At 38.0% G+C, this 22,597-nt stretch overlaps 1 protein-coding gene across 2 annotated transcripts in view; it reads right to left on the minus strand.

The window, feature by feature from the left end:
• CDK14 (cyclin dependent kinase 14) overlaps positions 1-22,597 on the minus strand; it is a 336,272-nt gene that overhangs the window by 212,552 nt on the left and 101,123 nt on the right. For both annotated transcript variants that reach the window (XM_056483748.1, XM_056483747.1), the window contains exon 5: positions 22,468-22,547. In XM_056483748.1, coding sequence (XP_056339723.1) covers positions 22,468-22,547 — 80 coding nt within the window. The remainder of the gene's footprint in view (positions 1-22,467; positions 22,548-22,597) is intronic.

Consider the following 22,597-nt stretch of genomic DNA (forward strand, 5'->3'; position numbering starts at 1 on the left):
ACTTCCTCACATACACAGCTGGGATCAGCCTCTGAGCTCTCCTGGAAAGGTGTCCTCAGTGAGAAAACATCCATGGGGCTTTTCCTTATAATCATGTTTTCTGAAAAAACACACTCAAGTGTGTCTTACTGCCTGTACAAACTACAGTTCTGCTTCTCTCCAAGCAACTTATTTTCAATCTATACAACTTTCATAGCAATTTTTAAAATTTGGCCTGAGAGCACAACGTCCCTTACACTCCTCATCCACTTCCCACACAGCAGGGATTTCTGTGTGCAAAATGTTACTTAGAATTCCACCACAGAGACAGGAATTCAGCACTCTGTTGGTTTTGCAGCAATAACTGTACAGTAATTTCCTCCTCAGAAATGCAGTCCCCAAATCCACACTTTGCTATTTTTTAGTTCACCCATCTGAAATTATTTACTATGAGCAAATAGCTTTGCTTTCCTAGAACCTCAACATAACAAAATTCAATTCAGTGAAAACTGTACATCCTAGGTAAGACCACACTGACCAGAAACTTCCCATCTTCTCACCACAGGACACATTCTGCAGAATGATCATTATTTATACCACATATGTAAGCCCAAGTAATTGATTTTAGAGCTGCATACCTATAAACACACAAAATTGGTCAGCTTCTACTCTGATCTTAGTGGACACAGTGCAATAAACTTATATAGGTCAGTCTTTGGCTTGGAAAACTTTCTAGGAGCAGGTTTCATAAATTACGAAAGAATTTGTGAGCTACAGAAAGAAGAAAAAGCAGAATAGAAAACTTTAGATGGGTTATTACATAAGCTTAGCTCAATTACCTTCTTTATAGCTAATTCAAGCCTCATAAAAGTTTCTTCTAGATCTAACACATGGTCATTATTCTAGCTTTCATTAAGTCAAAAAAATGACAGTCTGCCATTAAGGAAGCAAACTGTGCTTCACATGCTTGCAAGAAAGGACTTGGCAGTCCTTCAAATGTAGATTGCTTTGCTGGGGGGACTACATGGATGAAATTAGCTTCATTTACCTCCTCAGCCTCAATTCAGGCTTACATGAGCTACTTGAACTTTTAACCAATTTTTTTCTATTATCCGTGAAACTTCTTCTTGCTGCTCCTTCTTGAAAGTACAATATGCTGTTAGGGAAGAAATACAGAAAAAGGGTGTGTGTAACAACACATAGGCACCTTCACAGGTTCTTCTTGTTACAGCTGTAATCTCCTAAGCAAAAGGCAAGTCACAAACCTGCTAAAATCTCTTTGCCTACTGAATTGGAATAAAACACTGGAAGGACTGATCAAATAAGCTCTGAAAAGCACAACAATATATTATTCCAACAGTTATACAGAGAATTGCTGCCATACAAAATGAACGTCTCTTCCATTACTTTCTAGATATAAATGTATGCATTGTGTATTGCTCCCAGTGCTCTTCCAACACAAGTGCAGATGGAGGTTAAAAATAATGAGACATCATCCTATTAAAGCCAGACTCTTTTGGAAAGCAATTGCAATATGCTACTCCTATCTTGTAGTCATATTTTGCCTTCCCTATCCATTTCAGTATTCCAGAGGAGGAAACTGTGTAAAACAAAAATATGCAGCATTTACAGAAAACAACTCTATAATGCAGGTAGCATGTGAAAGCAGAACATTTCTATTACTTTTTGATGCACTCATAGCATGACCCAGACTAATAACACAATCTATTTATAAAGCCATCACTGGCTGGTTTTAGCCTTGTTATCATGATGAATCTCAGACACTGTCTTCACATGAATATCTATCTACCTTAGGACTACTTTGGATTACTAAATAGTTCCATCTCTCAAAAACAGGCTTTAGTAACAAATTCTGTAACCCACAGATTAACTTTCTTTTGGAAAAAAAAAACCCTCAACCCAGTGTTTCGAAACAGAGATTCAAAACCAGGGAACAAAGAGGGCTTTAAAATAGAAATATACATTTTGCCATCTCTGTGAAGCTATTCTAAATCTGGCCGAGTTAAAGCTTTGGAAATTGTCTCTTTGGGTCAGCCTGACTATCAGCACTGTGAAAGGAAGGAGGAATATCAAAAAGGGGAGATGGCAGGAGAGGCTGTGTTCCACAGTGGAAGCTAGGACAGCTGGGCAAGGAGAAAGAAAAGCCAGGGGACAAATGAACATCCTTCACAGGTAGAAAAACTCAGGAAGTGGAAAGAGCACACAGACAAGACAGAAAAGGGGCAGGATGCAGAGCATTTTGGGGAAAGTACACAGGAGCCTGCAGACACTAGAACATATCCTTCACTGATGTCCATGCAAGAACCCAAGATTCCCACTGCTTTCAGCAGGAATCAATGAAAGCATCTGGCAGTTTTCCTCATTCTCCTGCAATTTCAGTCCACAGAGAGAAGCACCCTTCCAAGTACCAGTTAACATTTCAGTTCAAGCAGGATGTGCTCATATGAGAGCTAGCAAATATAATGAAACATTAGAGTGCAGACACAACACCAGAAAATGGAATATAGATTTCCACTTGCCTTTTCAAACACTTGGAACGTTACTTAAACAAAAATCCAAATTAAAATAAAGAATTCTGGACCAAGTGCTCAAAACAGAAATGGACTACAATTACAGGGGCTGCTGCAGTGCAAACTCTGAGATGCATATTCCTGATGTCACTTCCATGAGATAAGCCAGTGTTTCAGTTCACAGCTGCTTCACATCTGTCTTGCATTTATCTCACACTTTGACAACCTGCAAATTCACAGCCTAACTTCTGCAATGGCCAGTTTGTGTGCCTGTACCCATTTACTGTTCTCAGGTTTTAATTGTTTTTCACAGATGGAATAAGCAGTGGAAGGATCTTGTCCATTCATCAGAAAAGCTGAAAACTCATCAGGTCGAAGACAGAAAAAAATCAGCCTGACTTTTACCCTTACCACTGACTAAGCATAACTTTAAGTCACTCAAGCTAATAATATTACCATGTTCCTCATTTTCAACTTTTGATCTTCATTCTTATGAGAACCACAGAGTGCACACAATTATAACCCCAAGCAACCCTGTACACTGATATTACCCAATGTTATGCAAGCACTTTGAAAGTCATCTCAAAATCATCATTTAAAAGGACTCTAGGCAAGTGGGGTGCTGACAAGATGAACAAATATTTAAGTAGTCAGAGGAGAGTGATGAGTGTTCTAGAAATTTTCAAAACCATCTGTGTTTTAGTAATGCACAGTAGGTGCCCATAGCTAGAGCCACCCATCAGGAACATTAAATTAAATTAATCGATCATCATCTGACACGGGCAGAGATCACACAGTAGGAACAAACATGGTGCTGTTGTGTAATTAAGGAAAGAACAGTGGAAGAAGAGAGACCAAATTAAGTTTTCATAGGTAAATTCAATTCTGACAACTTCTGAATGATTGACTTTGCAACCATAATAAAGAGACTCTGCTGTAAACAGTATATCTGCAGTATTAGTATTCCATTGTCCAAAGGAGGGAGTAAATAACCAAGAACAGCACTGAACCTCACGCTCTGCTGAAGTCAATGAGCATTTTGTTACTCACTTTTACCAATGCATCAATATGACAAGAAATCACTTAACCTTATGTACCTGCAATGAATATTTTTTTTTGTACACAGAAGACAGAAAGGCATCATGGGAAATAATTAAATTGCATTGACATGAAGCTCAGTTGCCTACCAGCATACTTGAGCCACTACTTACAAATGAGGAATTCTACAGAAAAGCTATTTTAGAAAAAAATTACTTTTGCTCTATTTCTCAGTGGGCCATTTCCTTCATGAAAAAAAAGAGACTGCACGAAAAGCAGACTCATTTGTCAGCAAACACTTCAGGCAGCAGAAAAACAAGGCTTGTGGCATATGTCTTGCTATTTTTCAAAAAGGGAGCGAGACAGGAGTCTTTAAAGGATCATGTCAATTTTCTTCTTCTGGGTGGGTGAGGCCCAACATGCCTCTTTGCCCATAAGTGGAAAATAAAGCTGGAATGCTCACAGCATTGCTGTGTCTCTTGTGGAGTGGTTTAGATGTTAAAGGAAGGCAGACTCAGTAGAAAGCTAGCAAATAATTATTTTTACAACTATTTTAGTAAACAAAATCAATCACAGTGAAAATAAGGCATCATGTTCTGTAACTGAAAAGAGAAAAACATGGAGTGTATATACGAAAAGAACAAAAATTCATAATAAAGGAAATGAAATCCAGTTACCGCGTAACTTTCCCTAAAAGCTAGCTCAAAACAATGAACTATCAGGCTCTTAAGCATCATTAGAATATGAATAATATCTAGAACATTTTAAAAACATTTTTAAGGACAGGAAATAACCATAATTCAGGCTAGACCTCTTTCATGCCTTTTATAAGATTTGTAATTTATTTTTCTTTCCCATCCAAAAATATGCTAAGCAGAATATGTATGCTGAATACAAAATGGTAATATTCCCTCAAGTAACTTGTAAACTAATTTCTACCATGAAAAAAGCAATAGTGATGAAGCAAGCTTGCAGACACTACAGCAGCAAAACCCAGTGAAGGTTAAATTCTTTTCCAGGCTGGGAATGGACAGCCATGCTTTACTATGACCAATAAAGTCCTTTGGTGCCAACACTGCTGGACACCCACTTTGCAAGCACATAATCTGAAAATACATTATAAGGGTCCCTCTGCATTTGCCCTGTGGTCTCTAGGTATTGTCTTCTTCTCACTCCATCACTGAATGGTCATTTACTTTTGCAGCCCATAGTACCCATCAACAGTGCTAGCTGAATTCAAGATGCAAGCAACAGAGAGGAAACAGAAAAACTGGGAGTCCCAGGATTTTTGCTTTATTCACCCCAGAATGTAACTATATCCAAATCAGTATGACTGCAAATTTACAAATTTACATTTAAATGACAGTGAAGACCTGTTATTATCATGTCACTCTCTAGAGCAGCATGTGCTTATTGAAAGGTTGGGGACATTGGTCAACTTGGAAATATGTGTTATAAAGGACATAAATTTTCATTTAAGCAAAAGTTGTATGTTTCTTTAAAAAGCAGCTGGGCTTCATAGAGAGCAGGAGAGGTGCTAGAACAGAAAAGATGAGCTGAAGGAATGTCTCAGCTTCATGGAGTTGACAGCCATAGCTGACAGTGACAGGGTGAAAAAGTTAAGTGATGCTCAGAGGAGACCTAGCTGAGATAAGGTAGTGATTTCTATCCTCCTACTTTTGCCAAAAACATATCCATAATTTTTAAGTACAGATTCAAAATTACCTGTGTAGATACATGACATGAATCAAACCATGGACCTAAATCATACTGGAAGCCATTCTGAGCAATGACATAATTAAAGCACTCCTAAAAAATGTGAGAAAACACATTAAAAGGATCTTTGAGCATAACCCATTAACACCACAGGTGGTAAGAATTTTTTTTTTAAAGGACAACTCAACAGCTTGTCTGTCTACTACATACAGATATAAAACATCCAGCCCCCTTGAAAATATACTCAGTTCTTCCATCCTGTTGTGTCATTCATCAATTATAATTACAGCAATTTACTGTTTGCTTTTCCAGATAAAATTCTTTTTATAGAACCATAGTAATTAACAATGACAGTAGCAAAATTGATAGCCCTGCTTCTTAAAGTACCCGTTCCTCTAAAATGACACTACTGCCTTAACAGACTTTAAACAAACGTTCTCTTTTTTTCCAATTTGTGTCTAACAGAGTTTTTTCCAGTCAAAACAGGTCAGCTTTTTTCCAAGAGAGAACTAGAGAACCAATATGATCTTTAATGTTGCTGACCTTTTCTTTCAAACAGATCTCTGAACTCATTCATTGAAATGTGGCTTTCAAAAGTCAGACTTCAGGTCAAAGAATGCTTTTTCTGTGAAAAATTGTCCAATTTCTCAGTTTACATCCAGTCAATGGAAAATTGTACTTTAAAGCTGCACTTAAGCAGCTAAAATCTCCCAGAGAATCCATCTTCCCTGAGCATGCTTAAACATTTAGGTATTTGTCAGAAACAGAAGTCTGAGCCAAGAAATCCAGAATACAGCACCAGTTATAGACAGGACAGTGTCATCAGGAGAACAATTCTAACAGTTTCCCCAAAGTCTCAGTTCCAAACTTGGTTTTGGCTGAACGCATCTCCAAATCCTGTCTTCTGTTTATGCTCCTCTCCCTTCACCCCTGCTAATAACAAAAAGGGTGGGAATTGCCAGCCCTGCCCAATTAGATTCCCCATTCTCAGTGATATAACTTCCTGACTGAGTCATCAACCCTTCCCTTCCTATTATTAACCCTTCCCTTCTTCCCATTATTGCTTTCTACCCCAGAGTTGCTTTGAACAGACCTGAATTTGCATTCTTCCAAACTCACTGTGATAGTTGCTGTAATCCTCACACCAACATCTATTCTCAACCTCCCTTTCTCCTAGTTCTCCTCCCTACCACTACCAGATATGGACAGTGCCAAGCATTCAGTAGGACAGACTTCTCCAGGCTGCCAGAGCATGTCAGAAATGGAAGCAAGAAGGCTACAGGGAGTAGAAGATGGAAAAGGGGACAAAAATACACAGATAATGCATGTAGAGTTTATAACTCTGTCAATACATATAAGAAAATAAATCAAAAAACAAAGCTAAATGCAAAGTGGGAGGTTTACACCTGTGCAATGAAAACTGCTACCTAAAAAGCCAGTTTCACAAAGGGACTTTCATAGGCTCAGGACAAGCTAACAAGCCAAAATCCAAGAGCTTAAATCTTGGTTCATCATCCCACACCGTACATGAGCCTAGAGATACAGACACTTCTTTAGTTTTGTCTTTAAATCCTTCTTGCTAATTGTTATATCTAAACAAAAAAAATTATTTGCTAACCAAACACAAGGCATGAAAGGCTCTTGTTTCTATAGACAATTGGAACAGAAAACAAGCAGGGCACCTTAAGCAGCAGGACTTAGAGAGCACGACAACATGCCTAGATTGTATTTCTTTATAACTTCCATTTCCAATTAGAAAAATAAAGCTAATAAAATACTAACAGATTGGGTGGCTGAATCAATAAGAGTAGCAGAAACTCCTCCTGATAAGCTCTGTTTTACTTGCAGAAACCAAGCAAGGAGAAACTTTAGTTGTTAATTTGATTTGACCAAGCACAAATTGCACTAGACCACTCAGTGTACAACTACATTGCCAGGATGGGACCTGAACACCACAAAACTGTTGGATATAATCTCCTTATAAATGTAGCACTATCACAAGGCCAAGGATGAAATGCTATCATCTCACCAACTGACCCCAAACAAACTTGTCCAACACAAACAAAAACTCTTCAGCACAGTTCAAGTGCACTGAAGTCTTAAGCTCAGCTTAAGCAACAATTTCACACTCATAAGACCAAAGTTCAGGAATATGACAAAGCCATGATTGCTTTCTAGTGATTTCTGAACCTCTGAAAGTCTTTGGAATGTTTTGTTTCCCTAAAGAATCCTTCTCCAAGCAAGTCTTGAAGATAGCTGATCTGCAACAGTGTTTTGAGATACTGCAAAAGGGCCAACACATTTTTAGTTTCTACAGCTTAAGTGAGAACACCTCAGCATGCCAGAAAACACAGCTCAAGCACTGTGAAGTCCTTGGAGCTCTTTACTAGCAATTTGCTGCCTTATCACCTCATGGAAAGTAAATCAAAGAATGACTTCTCAAAGCCACCAAATTTTTATTGGCCATGTTTTTCTCCCAAACAAACACACTCAGACCTAAAAAAGGTCACAGGAATTAGAGAAGCAAGTATCCATAGGCACCAATGAATCTTTTTCCTCCTTCAGCATGGCTAGTTATTGTATATGTTATATCAGACATTTGCAACAGCAAACTACACCTCTAAGGGAAATTAATAAATAAGGAATACTAAATCCCTGTTCCAACACATGCCAGAAAGCTTTGGCTAAAACTCAAGAATTGATTGCATTGAAAACTCTAAGAGCACATTCCAGTTCAGATATTGATATTAAAATAGTGGCAGACAAAGTGCTAACATTCACAAGGCTAAACATCCTCCCTAAATTCACAACATGGTTCAATATTTTACATAGCACCAGCCTTATAAAAGCAGAACAGAAATATTTTAAAAATTAGTCAATTAAACAGGCACAGGAACCCTACTCATTTTTTTCTAATTAGGGCTCAGCAACCCAGTGATGACAGATCACACACTCTGTGAGGTCCATCAAAATGCCTCTCCCCTGCTGGTTTGGAAACTTATATATGACAGCCTGATAATATTTGAAACAAACTGACAAGATCTCCACAGGTAAACAACCTGGTCTGAGGCAGTAAAACAGATTCCTCTCCCAAAGTTCTCTGACCACAACAAACTACATCTAAAATATTAAGAACCATTTACCTGAGAAGAAACTACAGCTGCATGTCCATATCTTGAGGGTATCTCTGATGTTAACTACACAATGAGTGCCACACATCATAGGAAACACAGCAGTGTCTTTGTCATTGAGGAGTACCTGCAGGTATTTTTCTAACATTTTGCTGGGCTTTAACAAGTGCTGTTAACAAAACCTTGTCCTTGTATACAGTTTGGCTTTCATTTCACTTGAGAAGCTTTTATAAACTTGTTTACATAATTCTCAAAGATGTAGATTTATAACTGTCAATGATTTTACAAGGTTAATGGCCTCTGTAATTAAAACAAATGAATGAGAAACTCAACTCTAAATTTATGCACTTCAGTCAACCAGAAAAAGAGCAAACTCTGCAAAGAACATGGATGTGTGAACCAGACTAAACTCACCTTTTGCTGACTGCTCCAAAGCAATGTACAAAAGAGAATATACTTCTATTAATGATGCACTTAGACTCTGGAGTATTTTGAAACCTAAAATTCTAGGAATAGAGATTAATGGAATTTCTAGTCTAGTTTCCAGATCTAGATGCATCTGAGACATACTTTTACTCCAGAGGTGTCATTTGAATTTAACAAACAACAAACACACACACCAGAATAAAATGTGGTACTGTATGAGGCTCAAAAACACAGATTGTCTTTTCAGGACCATATCTATTATTGAAGATAGTTCTAATTAACTTTAAACCTCACTTTCCTATATTTTTATTTGGACCTCAAGCTTTTAATTAGTGTATTTTTAAATAAAGTAATTTAATCCATATCATGCCTCAAAAATTTTTATATTGAACTAATTGATATACATTAGCAAGTAAAAGGCTAGATCACACCATACTCTTTTTTGAAGGTTAAATAATCTGAAGCTGTAATAATTATAACCAAATTTCTTTGTAGAATTAAAATATTTGCCATCCATTCACTGAAGTACTAGATAAACTCATCTAGAAAAAAATTATAAGGATAAAATCTCCTTATATTTAAGGGGGTTTTTAAAGTTCAAAGGTTTCCTGTTGCCTCAGAGAGGTCAGAAGTTGCTTTGTGCTCTTGAACTGTGATCAGGAGTTATTCACATGTAATTGGATGTGACATTCTACCCTCTTGTCCAGAGCCATAAAAATGGATGTAAAACATGAATGCATGGGCTGATGGCAAGATGGGACTATTATTAATGCAATTCATAAGCCTCTTGGACTGCTGGCAGAAATCTGACAGAAAGTCTTGAACACACTATCCATAGATATATACTTTTATATACTTTATACTTTTATAGGTTATTTAGTTTGACCTCCTTAGCACAAGAAGCCATTTCCAAGCTCATAAATTTTTACTGAGCATATCTTTAGGAAGACATCCATTGTCTTTCAACAACCCAGCAGCACAAGTGCCCCAAACTTCATTCACATTTGGAAGAGTAGGAAGTCCATCTAATCCTTACACTGATAACTCACACAAAGCTGCTTAATCAGACTTTTAATGGAGACTATACATTGCTCCAAACCCTTTTCTTTAGCTTTTATATAGATTTGTACTAATTTGTGCAAGCAAGACTGAGAGACAGCAGCATTCAGACACACATCAATGCCATCGCTTGAATTTTGTTTGTGAGCCACAGCTACAACCCTTAGCTTCTCCACTGGCATGCAAAATAAAGCATTTTTGATTATGCAAATAGTTCTCTGCTTTGTGAATAGGGCCTCAAGTGATTCAAATGCTAATTCTGTTAGAAACCTTGATGCAAAGCCAGTATTTCAACCATGTCAGCTTTATAACCAAGACTTTCTGAGAAACATGTAATTGCAAATTGAAAAATATCTTTTAGAACCAGAAATACACAGAGACAAAGTAACCTGGGGAAGTGGGAAAGTTTTTACAGCTTTCTGTCAATGGCCCTGCAACCTGCTGGGTTTTGCTTTGAGTTAGATGCCCCTTCAGGACCTGGCAGTTTCCCAGCAGAGGCAATGTAGGCAGTGCTGCACTGAGAAAACCAGAAATGAAACAACAAAAGCCCATTTTTATCTTCTCCACAGAATAATGTGCTATATAGTCAGGGTTTACATCTTCTTGTTTTCTTAATAAAACCTTCACACAATCCAGTGAATGCCTGCATGAAGATGTTCTTGCCATTATTAAACACTTTTTTTGAGCCCTCACAGCACACAAAAGAGCAAGCCTGAGTCCTGGATTTCAGAAAAATGGGGGAAAGGGAAGTGAGGGAGAATGTGTATGTGAAATGTGTAAAATGCTTTTCTTCTCAGCTTGTAAGCAGTTTTTCCCCCTGATTAGTTGCATTTAACCTACTACAGTACTTTGTTCTCTCAAGTTCTAGGAGATATGAGGGAAGGGAGAATGTTTTCAGAGGGAAGCCAGCCACTGCCATCAGCTGTGTGCAAAGCTACATTCCTGCCACCCTCTTGACTATCTTGATTGCTTCTGCTCAGGGAAAACCAGATGATAATTAAGGCTAAGTAAAACCTGTGGATCTAATTACCTGAGCTGCACAACTAAGACAAGCTTCAAAGAAATAACCTGCAGCTTCAGTTGCCTATAGACAAAAAAAAAAAGGGTGTTAGAAAGCTTCCACACGAGTTCCAAGGCAAAAAGTTAAATAATATAAACGACCTGTCATTAATGGTGCCAGTTTTGTGCATCTCAAGGCAAAATCCAGAGGATAGATTATTTGCATTAATCCCTTCCTAACATCCCAAAGTAAAAACCAAAGATAACCACTTCTGCATTGATTAAGGGAACTCTGAAACATGCAAGACAAAACACACACAACAAAGCCATATCAGATCAGAACAGATACAAATCACAGAGTTTAGCACACCCAAAATATCCTTATTTACATGGCTTCCTCCATTCATTTTGTTTTAAGTTCACTTTTCAACTGTAAATTGAAAATCTAAAGCTAAATCTGCTGCCAGCTGAGAAGCTGTGGAAGTTTGTGACAAGTGGCTCAGACCTCAAAAATTCAGAAATACACAGTTCTAGATTCTACAGCTGAATATCCCATTGTGATGACCTTTAGACTCCACTGTCATGGCTTATATTTTAGTAAATGGGTCAGAGGTGGAAGGTCACATATCCTATTAGCAGTCTCTGAACCATCCAGTTCCCCTTCATCTCAGAAAAATGCAACACATTATCAGCTTCTTTTCTACTATTGCTTACTCGGGGGGGAACATTCTGAAGTAAAATAATGTGGATATTCATTTTCATTGCTTTGAAGAAGACAGTAAAGGTCAAGTTCTAATATTGAAATGCTACTCTCTTCATATTGATTATGAAACCTGAAGGCAGTAACTCCACCCATGTTGGAAGAAGAGACACCATTATGAAGCCTGTATTACAGCTCTGTATAATCCTGGAAGATAATGCCCCACCTCTCCCAGCAAACACTGAAAAATTGAACTGAAATGTTTGCAGCACAATCTTCAGGCCATGGAAAAATACAAAAGAGAAAAAAGAGCAGTGCTGTCTCCCGAAGGAATGGTCTCACCCAGACAACTGTGCCTACAGCATCTGACAGCAGGTAGACCAAAGAAAAAAAGGAGCCTGTGAAGAAACAAAACAATAATATATTTTGTCTCACATATATAACTTTAAAATAAGATGCATTTGCTACCACTTTTGTCACTGTTTTGATTATAACTGACCTTTTCTTTCCTATGAGAAAGATATTAGTGCTTCTTAATGATTGCAGTGGTTACTGCCATATTTCATGCCAGTACAAAGATGTAAGCTCTGAAAATATTTCACCTATTTCAAAGTTTAGAAACAATTCATACTTAAAATTTGCAGCAAATTACTGTGAACTATACATAGCATTTTACCATACTGGGATTTTTTACCTCCCTGTATAAATATGTCACGTATAAACAACATATTTAAGGAAAAATTAAATAATTTCCACAAAACACAGGAATAAAAAGCAGCAAAACAAAATACTGCAGTAGTCTTATCTCTCAGGCTGCCTATCTTCTCAACTAGAAAGTCTCTACTTATGTCATTGCCTCATCATTTGAAAATAAGTGTCATTTTCCCTTTGATATAGGAGTCATTTGTTAGATATTACAACAAAATAGTGTCTTGTATCTGTAAAGGGACTAAAGGTGCTTAATTTTATAAATAAGTTACAAATTTGAAATAAACTACTGGATTTTTCTTAAAGGAAGAAAAAGTATTTATTGTGCTGTGGACAAAAGCATTGAAAACAAAGGCATTGCTGTGGATCCAGCAGAAGCACATGCACATCTTCATTGTTACCTTTGTGTCTGAAGAACCAAGACAATTTTTGAATTATTTATACACATCAGGAGAACTAGGATAATTCATTCATGAACTTTCTGTGTCAGAAACACAAAGCTGTTCTGGTGATGTCTATGAATGATGACTGAATTCAGCAGCAAGAAGATGGTGACATCTCAGACACAGCTTTTGATGGGCAACTTTCACAGGAAGCATTTTTATCTAGAGCTGGGTACATGTCCAGCTCACATTAGGCAATCTCTGGGTTGATCTTGGTTGTATGTGACCCTTCACAAAGGATTTTGCTCTTTAGGGGACAAGGTTAATTGTTTTTCAAGTCTTAAAAACATACAGGAGACACATGAATGCACAATACACACATGCACCCATACACTTCTTGCCATATATATAATAAGGTGTATCTCCTTCAAGGGGAAGAGCTGTAACACAAGGAAACCAGACAACCCTCTGAAGTCCTTATTTTGTACTTTACCCAAAGTTGAAACCAATTCTGCTGAGATACAAGTCTAGTTTCATGTGTTAAAAAGACCATGGATAAAACTGAAGCTGACTGAACTGGTTCAAACACTGAGCTGCCACCTTGCTTTGGTATTTCTGAAATCCAGGACACAGCAGTGGAGAAACACGCACAGAGATCTTGACAAAGACAAATGCCTTTGCATAGATTTGAAGCCACCACTTTCACTGTAAGGCTAAAAGATATTATTGTCTAGATTATCCCTTCTTCAAAAGAAAAAACAATTAGAACTACCTAGGTTCAGGAGACATTTCTCTGCCCTCAACATCAGAGATATCAAATTTTTATTTCACCAGGTGGCATTGGAAGATACTGGCCCTTGGATGGATGCCTGAGGGTCTCCATGCAGTTCCAGCTGAGACATGCCACCACTTGCTGGCATCTCCTCTCATATTAAGCTGATTTTTATACTATCAACTCAATCTGCTCCAGTTGGGATATGATCACAAGGTAAAAACTAATGCTGCTTGGAGAAGGATTAACTTAGTTCCACTACTAATGGTGGCAGAATATGCTGTAAGAGGATATTAAATTTGCATACAGCATAAAAAGATATTCTCAACATCTTCCACTCAAACAAAAAGCCATGAGGACTGCATAAGGGTTCATATGACTTATAGATGCATATTATCATTATATCTGAAGAAAGGTTTGCCAACCTTCCTGTATCCTCCAAATTCTGTGATTGTCATGTGTTTTCTACCCTTCTTGTCACGCTATCAGGGACAACAAGAGCAGCAGATGAGAATCTGTAAGGCAACAGCTCCAACTCCTGCATTAAACAGGGAAGAGAAGAAACAGTTTTTGAGCAGAAGAAATCTGATCTAAGCAGAGAGCCCAGGGGTAAAAAGGCAAATTACAGAGCCCTGAAACTCAGGTCAGAGGAAACTGTAAGCAAAGGCCTTACTGAGAAGGGTTCAATGGCATTTGTGATCTAATGGATTTGCAACCTTCCAGTGCTGGAACTAGAGCAATATCCCTTATCCAACACTTCTCATGTGAGCAATGAGGATGCACAGACAACTTTTTCAGAGGAAGTAGAGCAGAGCCTGAAAGGTCTGCCATTAAGCTAACATAACAAGGATGAGGAAAGAATTTGTGATGGCAAAATGATCATATTAAAAAAATAATCTTTGAAGTGTCACCCCATTCTTTTCTTGCTTGAACTGTTCTCAAGAACAAAAGCCAGAAGAAGGTCACAGCCTGAACATCAAAAGCCCTGAATAAAGATTCAATGGATACAGTCGTGTTCTGCCTCAGCAGGCCACAGATAAAATGTTGGAGGGGGAATGGGAGGAGGACAGAGGGGATGAAATATTCTGTAGAATAAATCTAGTTCTATGAAACCAGATAATTTAGAATTTGCATTTGTACTTCTCAGAAAAGCGTGACACTTTTCCTAGATGATGGAAGCTCATTAGAGATTTTAAAATTTATAACTTGATTCTCAAAGGGAAACACCATAATTTATGCTGTATTTATGTAATCCCAAGTCTCCTGAAGGTTTCCTAATTGAGAAAACTGCTAATTTGTTAGATGGCTGAAAAAAAACCCCAGAAAATAAAAAAAACAGGAAAGACTATGTTCAGTCTGTGAATAACCAAGTACAAAGAAACAAACAGGACAGAGTTTTTCCATCTACCATTTTTGACCATCTTATGTGGACAGAAGCTTCCATATGGCTCACCAAAAAGAAGTAGCACAGTGCAACTTGGACCCACTAAAAAGCAGGATAAAATAACATCATAACTTTCACTGTATATGAGACTAGAGACTAGAAATCCATCAGCTCTCCCATATTCATCTTAAATGACAAGGAATTCAGTTCACCTGCTCCAGCCAGCCAGTCCAACTGCTTTCAGGGAAAAGCAAATGAGAACTGTCAGTAAAAAAAATTAGCAGCCAGTCAGGGCTGGAGAGAACAGCAGGAGGGAAAGCAGAGTGAAGATGAAAGCTCCTGCTGCTTCCAAGGTCCACATCACATTGCCAAAGATCTAACACATTTCTCTTAGACATACACAGCTGCAGGAGAAAGCACAAATGAAACATAGCTGAACATCTGAGCTATCAAAACAACCATCAGAAAAAACTCCAGAAATTAAAAGTATTTATCTATTATTAATGTTCAAGAAGAAATAGTACACACTTTTCTGCAACATGAATGGGTATTTAATAAGTAACTTCCAAAAGTCTTGGAAATTTTAATAGTTGACTTCATTTCAAGAAAAAGGTCCCAGGAACATCCTTTTCCAAAGGTACTTCAGTTTTTGAAGCCCAGCCTGTCTTAATTTGGGAACTGTTGTAACTCAAGGAAACCCACAGCTTGGGTAAGGCTGCAGAGTGACCACAAGAGAAAGAGACCAGACAGAGAAATAAAAATTGCTGACATTTCTTTACTTTTGAATATTCTTGACCTTAAATATCCAACTACACACTGTCCCAGAGGTTCTTGGCTCATGTGTTTTATTTTTAACAGCACTGAAAAACAAAGCTGTTACAACTCCAAGCTCAACTGGCTTTGCAAGGACTTTACAGTTAATTGAGCCATCACTGTTTAGCCTGCAGTACCAGCAGGCACCAGCTCTGCCAACTCTGCAGGCAGTGAAAAAGTTCCCCAAGCTACAGCCAAGCTACTGTCCTTTCCTTTTTTTATTTAACTGCTCCAAAGCAATGTGGCTTTTGGGGAGAGTGAGCTGATCCTCAGACACTAAAGCACAGACACAAAGCCCCTGTAGTAACTCTTGTGACATGCACACTCAGAATAGCCACATCTCCATAACCTCAAACATAATCTCTTGAAGTTCCCTGAGGCTTTGTTGAGCCAGATACATGTGAAGCTTTCAGGCATTTCAACTATGGAAATTTAGATTTCTTGACTGGACTTTGTGAAGGAAATCTGAAAGTCCTCCAAACTGCTATCACTAAAAAGGAAGCAGTTGTTAAGATTCCTTATTAAAATTAAACAACCAAACCAAACCAAACAAACACACATACACACACAACCAAAAACCACCCAAATCAACCCTGAATGAAATTAATATGTTTACTTTATATAAGTGGATGATTTACCTTCCAGTAAAAAAATATATTCTTTACTGGAAGACAAAGACAGGATTTTCACTGCAATTTTCATGTTTACCTTCTAGATCAACCAATGACTCTTAAAAAAATACAGGCAGATATTGTTTCACAGTGGCCTTGACTTGTGGCATACAACCTTCCAGAGCTCCTCTAACACAGTGAGTAGGAGGGTTATCACCATGACTCATCTAACCAGTGCCATGAGGTCATTTGTTGACTTCAGTGTTGTAAAGACCACCAGGCTACATATCACTGAGCTGGGAAGTGCCTGCAATAACTCAGGGCATAATTCAGGATGAGGTCACAAGAATTATACCTATTTAGTCAAAATACAATTTTCTGCAGCTCTTCCTTAGATGGTAGGGTTACAGAAAATAATACAAAAGCTCAGCTGCTTTACATCACTTTTTAACACAAATCAGTGTTTTCCACTGTGTACCAATTAGAGACACCAGGAAATAAATTACACAATCACTCAGGTAAGAGCTTTCTCTTGGCAAACTCCTGATCTTCCCTGTATTCGTTTCTTAGACATTATTACACTTCAATTTTCTGCAGATAAAAGTTTTGTGAAAATGTATCCCCTCCAGCCTGACAATTTATGAAAGGTGGGCCTCAGAAAACCTCCCAGCCTCAAAGAGGCTGGCTGATATAAATATATGTCCTGGGAAATAATATATGATATATTATAATAAGTGAAATATAAAACATAACCTGTATTTTATACATAATACAAATCCTGGGGAATTATATATTATATATTATAAAAAGTGAAATATAATACATAACTTGTATTTTATATATAATACAAATCCTGGGGAATAAATGTGAATTCTCAATTCTTTCTTAGACACTGTTTCAGGTTTTCATTTCTTGTTTCTCTTATAATCATAGAATGGCCTGGGATGGAAGAGACCTTAAAGATGATGAAGTTCCAACCCTCGCCACAGGCAGGGACACCTTCCACTAGACCAGGTTGCTCAGAGCCTCATTCAACCTGAACATTTCCAGGGATGGGACAGCCACAATTTCTCTGGGCAACCTGTTCCAATCTTCACAATAAAGAAATTCTTAATATCGACTCTCTGTGAGTTTAAAGCCATTTCCCCTTGTCCTGTCACTACATGCTCTTGTTAAAAGTCCCTCTCTGTCTTTCTTGTAGGCTCCTTCAGTCACTGGAGGGCTGCAATTAGGTAGCTCCTAAGCCTTCTCTTTTCCAGACTGAATAAACCCAGTTCTCTCAGCCTTTCCTCATAGGAAAGCTGCTCTATCCCTCTAATCATCTTGGCAGCCTCCTCTAGACCCACTCCCACCACACAGAGAGATAAGGATGGAAGAGGTCTGAAACTTTGAACACTTCTCAAGATGTTCTGTGGCCAAGAGCTAAGCATCTCTCTTCCATGCTTTATACTGGTGCTCAGATGCACTAAGTTTTCTCCCCCAACTCATAAAATAAACTTATTCAGTATGCATTATAAACTGCTCTTTAAAATTATAAAAAAAAGATCATTAAGCAATTAATGTATTTGTAATTTTATAATGCAAGACAGCAGATGCTTCCAAGCACTTTAGTGTTATTTCTGCATGCTGCTATCCATACATGGCATTGAGACCACAGCCTTTGACAATGAAGTAGATGGAAAAGCATTATCTGAGAAACTGTCAAATCAAAGATATAGAGACTGGCACATGAGCACATTTCAATGTTTCACACAAATTGGTACAAATGCATAGAAATTACAACACGTAAATGCAGTAATTAATAAAAACAAAATGAAAAAGTACAAAAATAGCTACAAAAATGGATGATGCTTGGAAGCACCATCTAGACCTATGGGAAATGAAACATTATGATGTACCAAAACACTGGAATAGAGTTTTATTGCTATAGTAAATAGTAATATTTCCAAGGGTGGAAAGTGAAAAACAAATGCAAAACGTTTTCATAACTGGGATGGGAAAGAAAGAATTTTATTACCCAAGAAAAGAACACAGTAAGCAAGTTAACCTCAGAAGCAAGGTGCTGATAAAGCCAAGGGATGTTTGTCTTTATACGTGACCAAAAAGCAAAATCTTTGTCATGCTGGGTGTAAGCAATATTATTACCAAGATAACTACAGAACTGTAAATGAAGCTGTTCCCAGAATAAGAATCCACCACACAGTTCAGTATTTAGTCTAGATGAACATATGATATTGCAGGAAATTAAGGGAATGAACTATCTGAGATAAAAGTTAAGGTCAGTGAACTTTTCTCCTGGCTGCTGTGGGTTTAATAAAACTTTAAGTCTGATGCTGAACCATCTCTGAACAGTTGATATTGAGCATTACAGTAAAAGAATAAACCACAACTGCACTAACACAGAAAACAAATAATTTGCTAATCTGTATACCACCAAATTTATTCTAAATGAGAAAATAGGATGTAAATTAATTCAGACTCCTCAGTGTCTCAGATACCACATTTAGCCCACAACAGTAATATGGTGTCCTGGATCACTCACATATATGTTATCAGAAAATCTCATAGATTTATCCCACTCAGGTATATACACCAATTCACTTGTGCTTTTTTCTCCTTTTTTACTTTCTTTTTTTTTTCTTGGGCTCTTCAAAAGTAAATTAGATTATCTCAGACAATAAGTGAAGATAAGTGAATTAAATTTAGAGGGAAACATCCTACAAACTGTGTGCAATAAGCTGGTAGATCTGACTCAGGCCAAGTTGAAAGAACATTTAGCACAGGCTACCTCTAAATTTTGTTCTAGAAATTCAATAGTGAGCTGAACAGCACCAATAAATATGCCATGTTCACCTATTCTCATTTAAACCTATGTAACTTTGATGGTAGAAGACACAAACCCCTATCTGCTGTCAAAGCAAACTTACTTTATAAGCTTTAATTGAAGCTTCAGCTAAACCTCCCCCAGGCTTTAAAATTAACTGATTTTCCTTATGCAGCTTTACTGGGTTTTTTGTTTGGTTGGAGATCTTTTTTCACTTTTCCTTCCACTTTTTGTTTCAACCAAGTTAGTGCTTGTCTCTGCAGTCACACATTCCATATTTATCTCCTCCATTTTCCCACTCCTCTTAGTCTTTCTCCATTGTAGCTTTGTTTTACTTTGAGCTTCATTCTGCTGCTGTCACAACAGTAACATTATGCTTCCCTGTACACAGACAGCTACAACATTCCCTCAGCATGACCACTGCTTAGGATTTCAGCCTGCAACTTCCCCCAAATTAACATCACACAGCATCCCCCACAGGAGCACCGAGCAGAAATGCTATTTTCTCTCACTGCTTTACTCAAGGATCCATGAGAAATGTTCAACAATTTTCTAGCAGTAGTTTTAATTTACAGCTAACTAGACTTCTGCCTGAATTTGCCTTGCATTGGTGGAAAATTAGAAAATAAGGAACAAGTCAAGATGAAGCCTGTCTGGTTTTTCCATTATGAGAGTTTGGAAAAAATGCCCTCCAACAGACCTCTGGCTCATACCACCATATATGCATTTTTCCTTTAGGAGAACACTATTCCTCAGATAACTGAAATTAGAAGTTGATCTCATCTTCAGTGGTATTTGTCCTTGTTCTAATTGTCCCAGCCTAAATTGTGGCACTGGAGTCCTTAGTCAGTCATCAAAGACCAAGAGAATACTGCTTAACACAGTGTCCCATTCTTACTGTTTTTCCATATCAAACTTATCAGATAACTTCAAGGGCTCATAGAAGCATTTCTTTTTTCCTTTTTTTTTTTTTTATTCCCCACCCTTGCAGCTGACAGCTGCCATGGATGCATTGCTGAGCCCAGCATGTCCAGTTTGGATTAGATGCTGCCAAGAGAAAAGGAACAGTTTCCTAATGTCCTGCTAGGGAAGCCCAGGGCTGTAGTGACTGCAGTGTTACTGTCAGAGAGCACAGACCTGGCACAACATCCATGAGGTCACCTTCTGAAAACTGCATGTGAAATACAGCTTTCCTTACTTTTCTGGTCCTAATATCTGTTTCTGACAAAATCAAAACCAACAACAAAAAAGTCAAAGCCTAAATAAATACAGATTTTTCCCCTTCCCATCTTACATATCAGGTATGTGTGACTTCTACATGACATAAAACATATAACATATAACATTGTACTTATACTGACAGATACTGAATGAAATTTGACAATCAAGGAGACAAAATTTCATTTACCAAAAAAAATCACCTCATAAACAACCTATAACCCAAGTTTGAGTCCACTTAACCAAGAGTCTACAAGAGTCAAGAAAAAGCTTTTTTATTATCCTAATATTCTTTGGATCTACTCTCAGCTTAGATGAAGACTTAAGAATATAATGGATGCACACAGTCCTACCATAATCACTGAGACACCACACAGTTAAAAATTGGTATTCATTATTAAGTTCAAGAGCTTTTCTAGGCAAGATCTTTGTTCTACTAATATTAAAGCACCAGGGTTTTAACTGGTTCCAACCACAGTATTGTAGTCACAGCTAAAAAGAAAACTTCCCAATGACAGTGTGAGAAGTATTTTCATGCAAGTTTGCCTTTATAATTTTCTTAATATAGAGGTGGGAAAAATCTCTGTTCTTATTCCTAATGAATACCTCTGAGCTCACACAACACACTATTTATGAAGGTAAAGGGATTATACTGTATTTGACAGTTATAGTGCTGTAAACTTTCATCTAGACCAAGCTCACATTAAAAACCCTTTTAAGTGTCACTAAAAAGGCACAAGAAAGCCATATTTACTATTCTCTCATTAAGTCAGTACCTTATCAACTATAAACCTGAAGAACAATAAACATTTGAATCACAGACTGTTATAACTTGAACTCAGCATCACAGATACTGAAAGCTGCACCTGTAACCCTCTGCACACCTTGTTATCACAGCACAGCTGCAGGGACAGACAGCTCACAGATAAAATAGACATTGTTATGAATAAATGTGTCAGATCATTCAATAATTGTTACTCAGACGAAGCAGTAGAGAAGAACTATGGGAACTCCTCCATAAATTGGCCACCCACGGTTTCCCCTACTTTGTGAAAGAGGCACCTTTAAAATGCACAATCTTGAGATGGAAATCCACAGTAGTTTAGAGTCTCTAACTTCAGTCACATGAAACATGGGGGGTTTTTTTGCCCGGCCCAGTCCAGAATGGGCTCATTGCACAGACAGACATACAGCAGAGAGATGGCTGCAGCAGCAAGGCACAAGGGAGCTACAGCTGCTCTGTCTGGGCTGTCATGGCCATAAAGCCACAATCTCACAGGGAGAGCCAACTGTGGACCCTCTGAGGTCTGATGTTCTAGTACCTGCCTGGCTCATCTCACCCTGGGAATTATGCTGATAGTACAATTTTAAGAGGTCCCTCAAAGTCGTAAGAGTTTCATCTCTTTAATTCATTACCAATTTTGGCTGAATCTGAATCAGCGGTGTAATGGTAAATTGTTTATTACTTCTCTGCCAAGGCTCATTTTTAGTACTTTCTAAGAGAGAAGGACCACACAAAGAAGGCATATCCAGCAATTTCTGCACAGGAGCTCAATACAGGCAGACTCAGATAAAGCAGTCACTAGAGACCAGGAGAGGCTGACAAGGAAGGATAAAGGAGTGGAGCAGAAAGCTTAACAGGCATCTCCAGGCATGACAGACAAGAATCACTCCCAAGCCACACAACCAGGAGTCCATGGGGAAGGAAAAACAAACACAAGCTAGTTGCAAACCACACACAGCTTCAAAAGCACCTGCAGTTTTGCTCCCTGATCTTTTGAGTGCCTTTATCAAGAAACGCTTGTCGTCGCTTCATGCTGCATGTATCTGAAAAATCACATCTACCTTCATCCTAGGTGCTGCCTGCAGGCAAGAAGCACATCTTACACAGTTCCCTCATCTTGCAGAGTGACTTCTCACACCCACCCTAAACATGCTCTTAAGTGCTCGTTTGTATAGTAAATCTAACAGGAGCCAAGCACAGGCTGAGCTGCGCTCTTGAACAAGAACTCCCACACCAGAGGCTTTGTTTTTGAAGCACCAAAGTTTCTTCCTACTGAGAATGTAACCATGGAATTTGATTTCTCAAGCTATTCACTGCAGCATGGCACAGCAATAAGAAGCAAATAATTACAAAAAACCCCACATATATAATCACTAAATGTGAGTGCATACCTTCCCTGATAGCAGTAAATGGGGTTCCTTCCTCTTCTTGTAATCTAATCACCTTCAATGCCACCAGCTTTCCATTTACCCTGAAAGGGAAAGAGAGGAGGGGAAGCAGAAATTTAGAAACATCAAAATT

This window comes from Oenanthe melanoleuca, chromosome 2 (assembly GCF_029582105.1).
Source record: "Oenanthe melanoleuca isolate GR-GAL-2019-014 chromosome 2, OMel1.0, whole genome shotgun sequence".
Taxonomy (NCBI): domain Eukaryota; kingdom Metazoa; phylum Chordata; class Aves; order Passeriformes; family Muscicapidae; genus Oenanthe; species Oenanthe melanoleuca.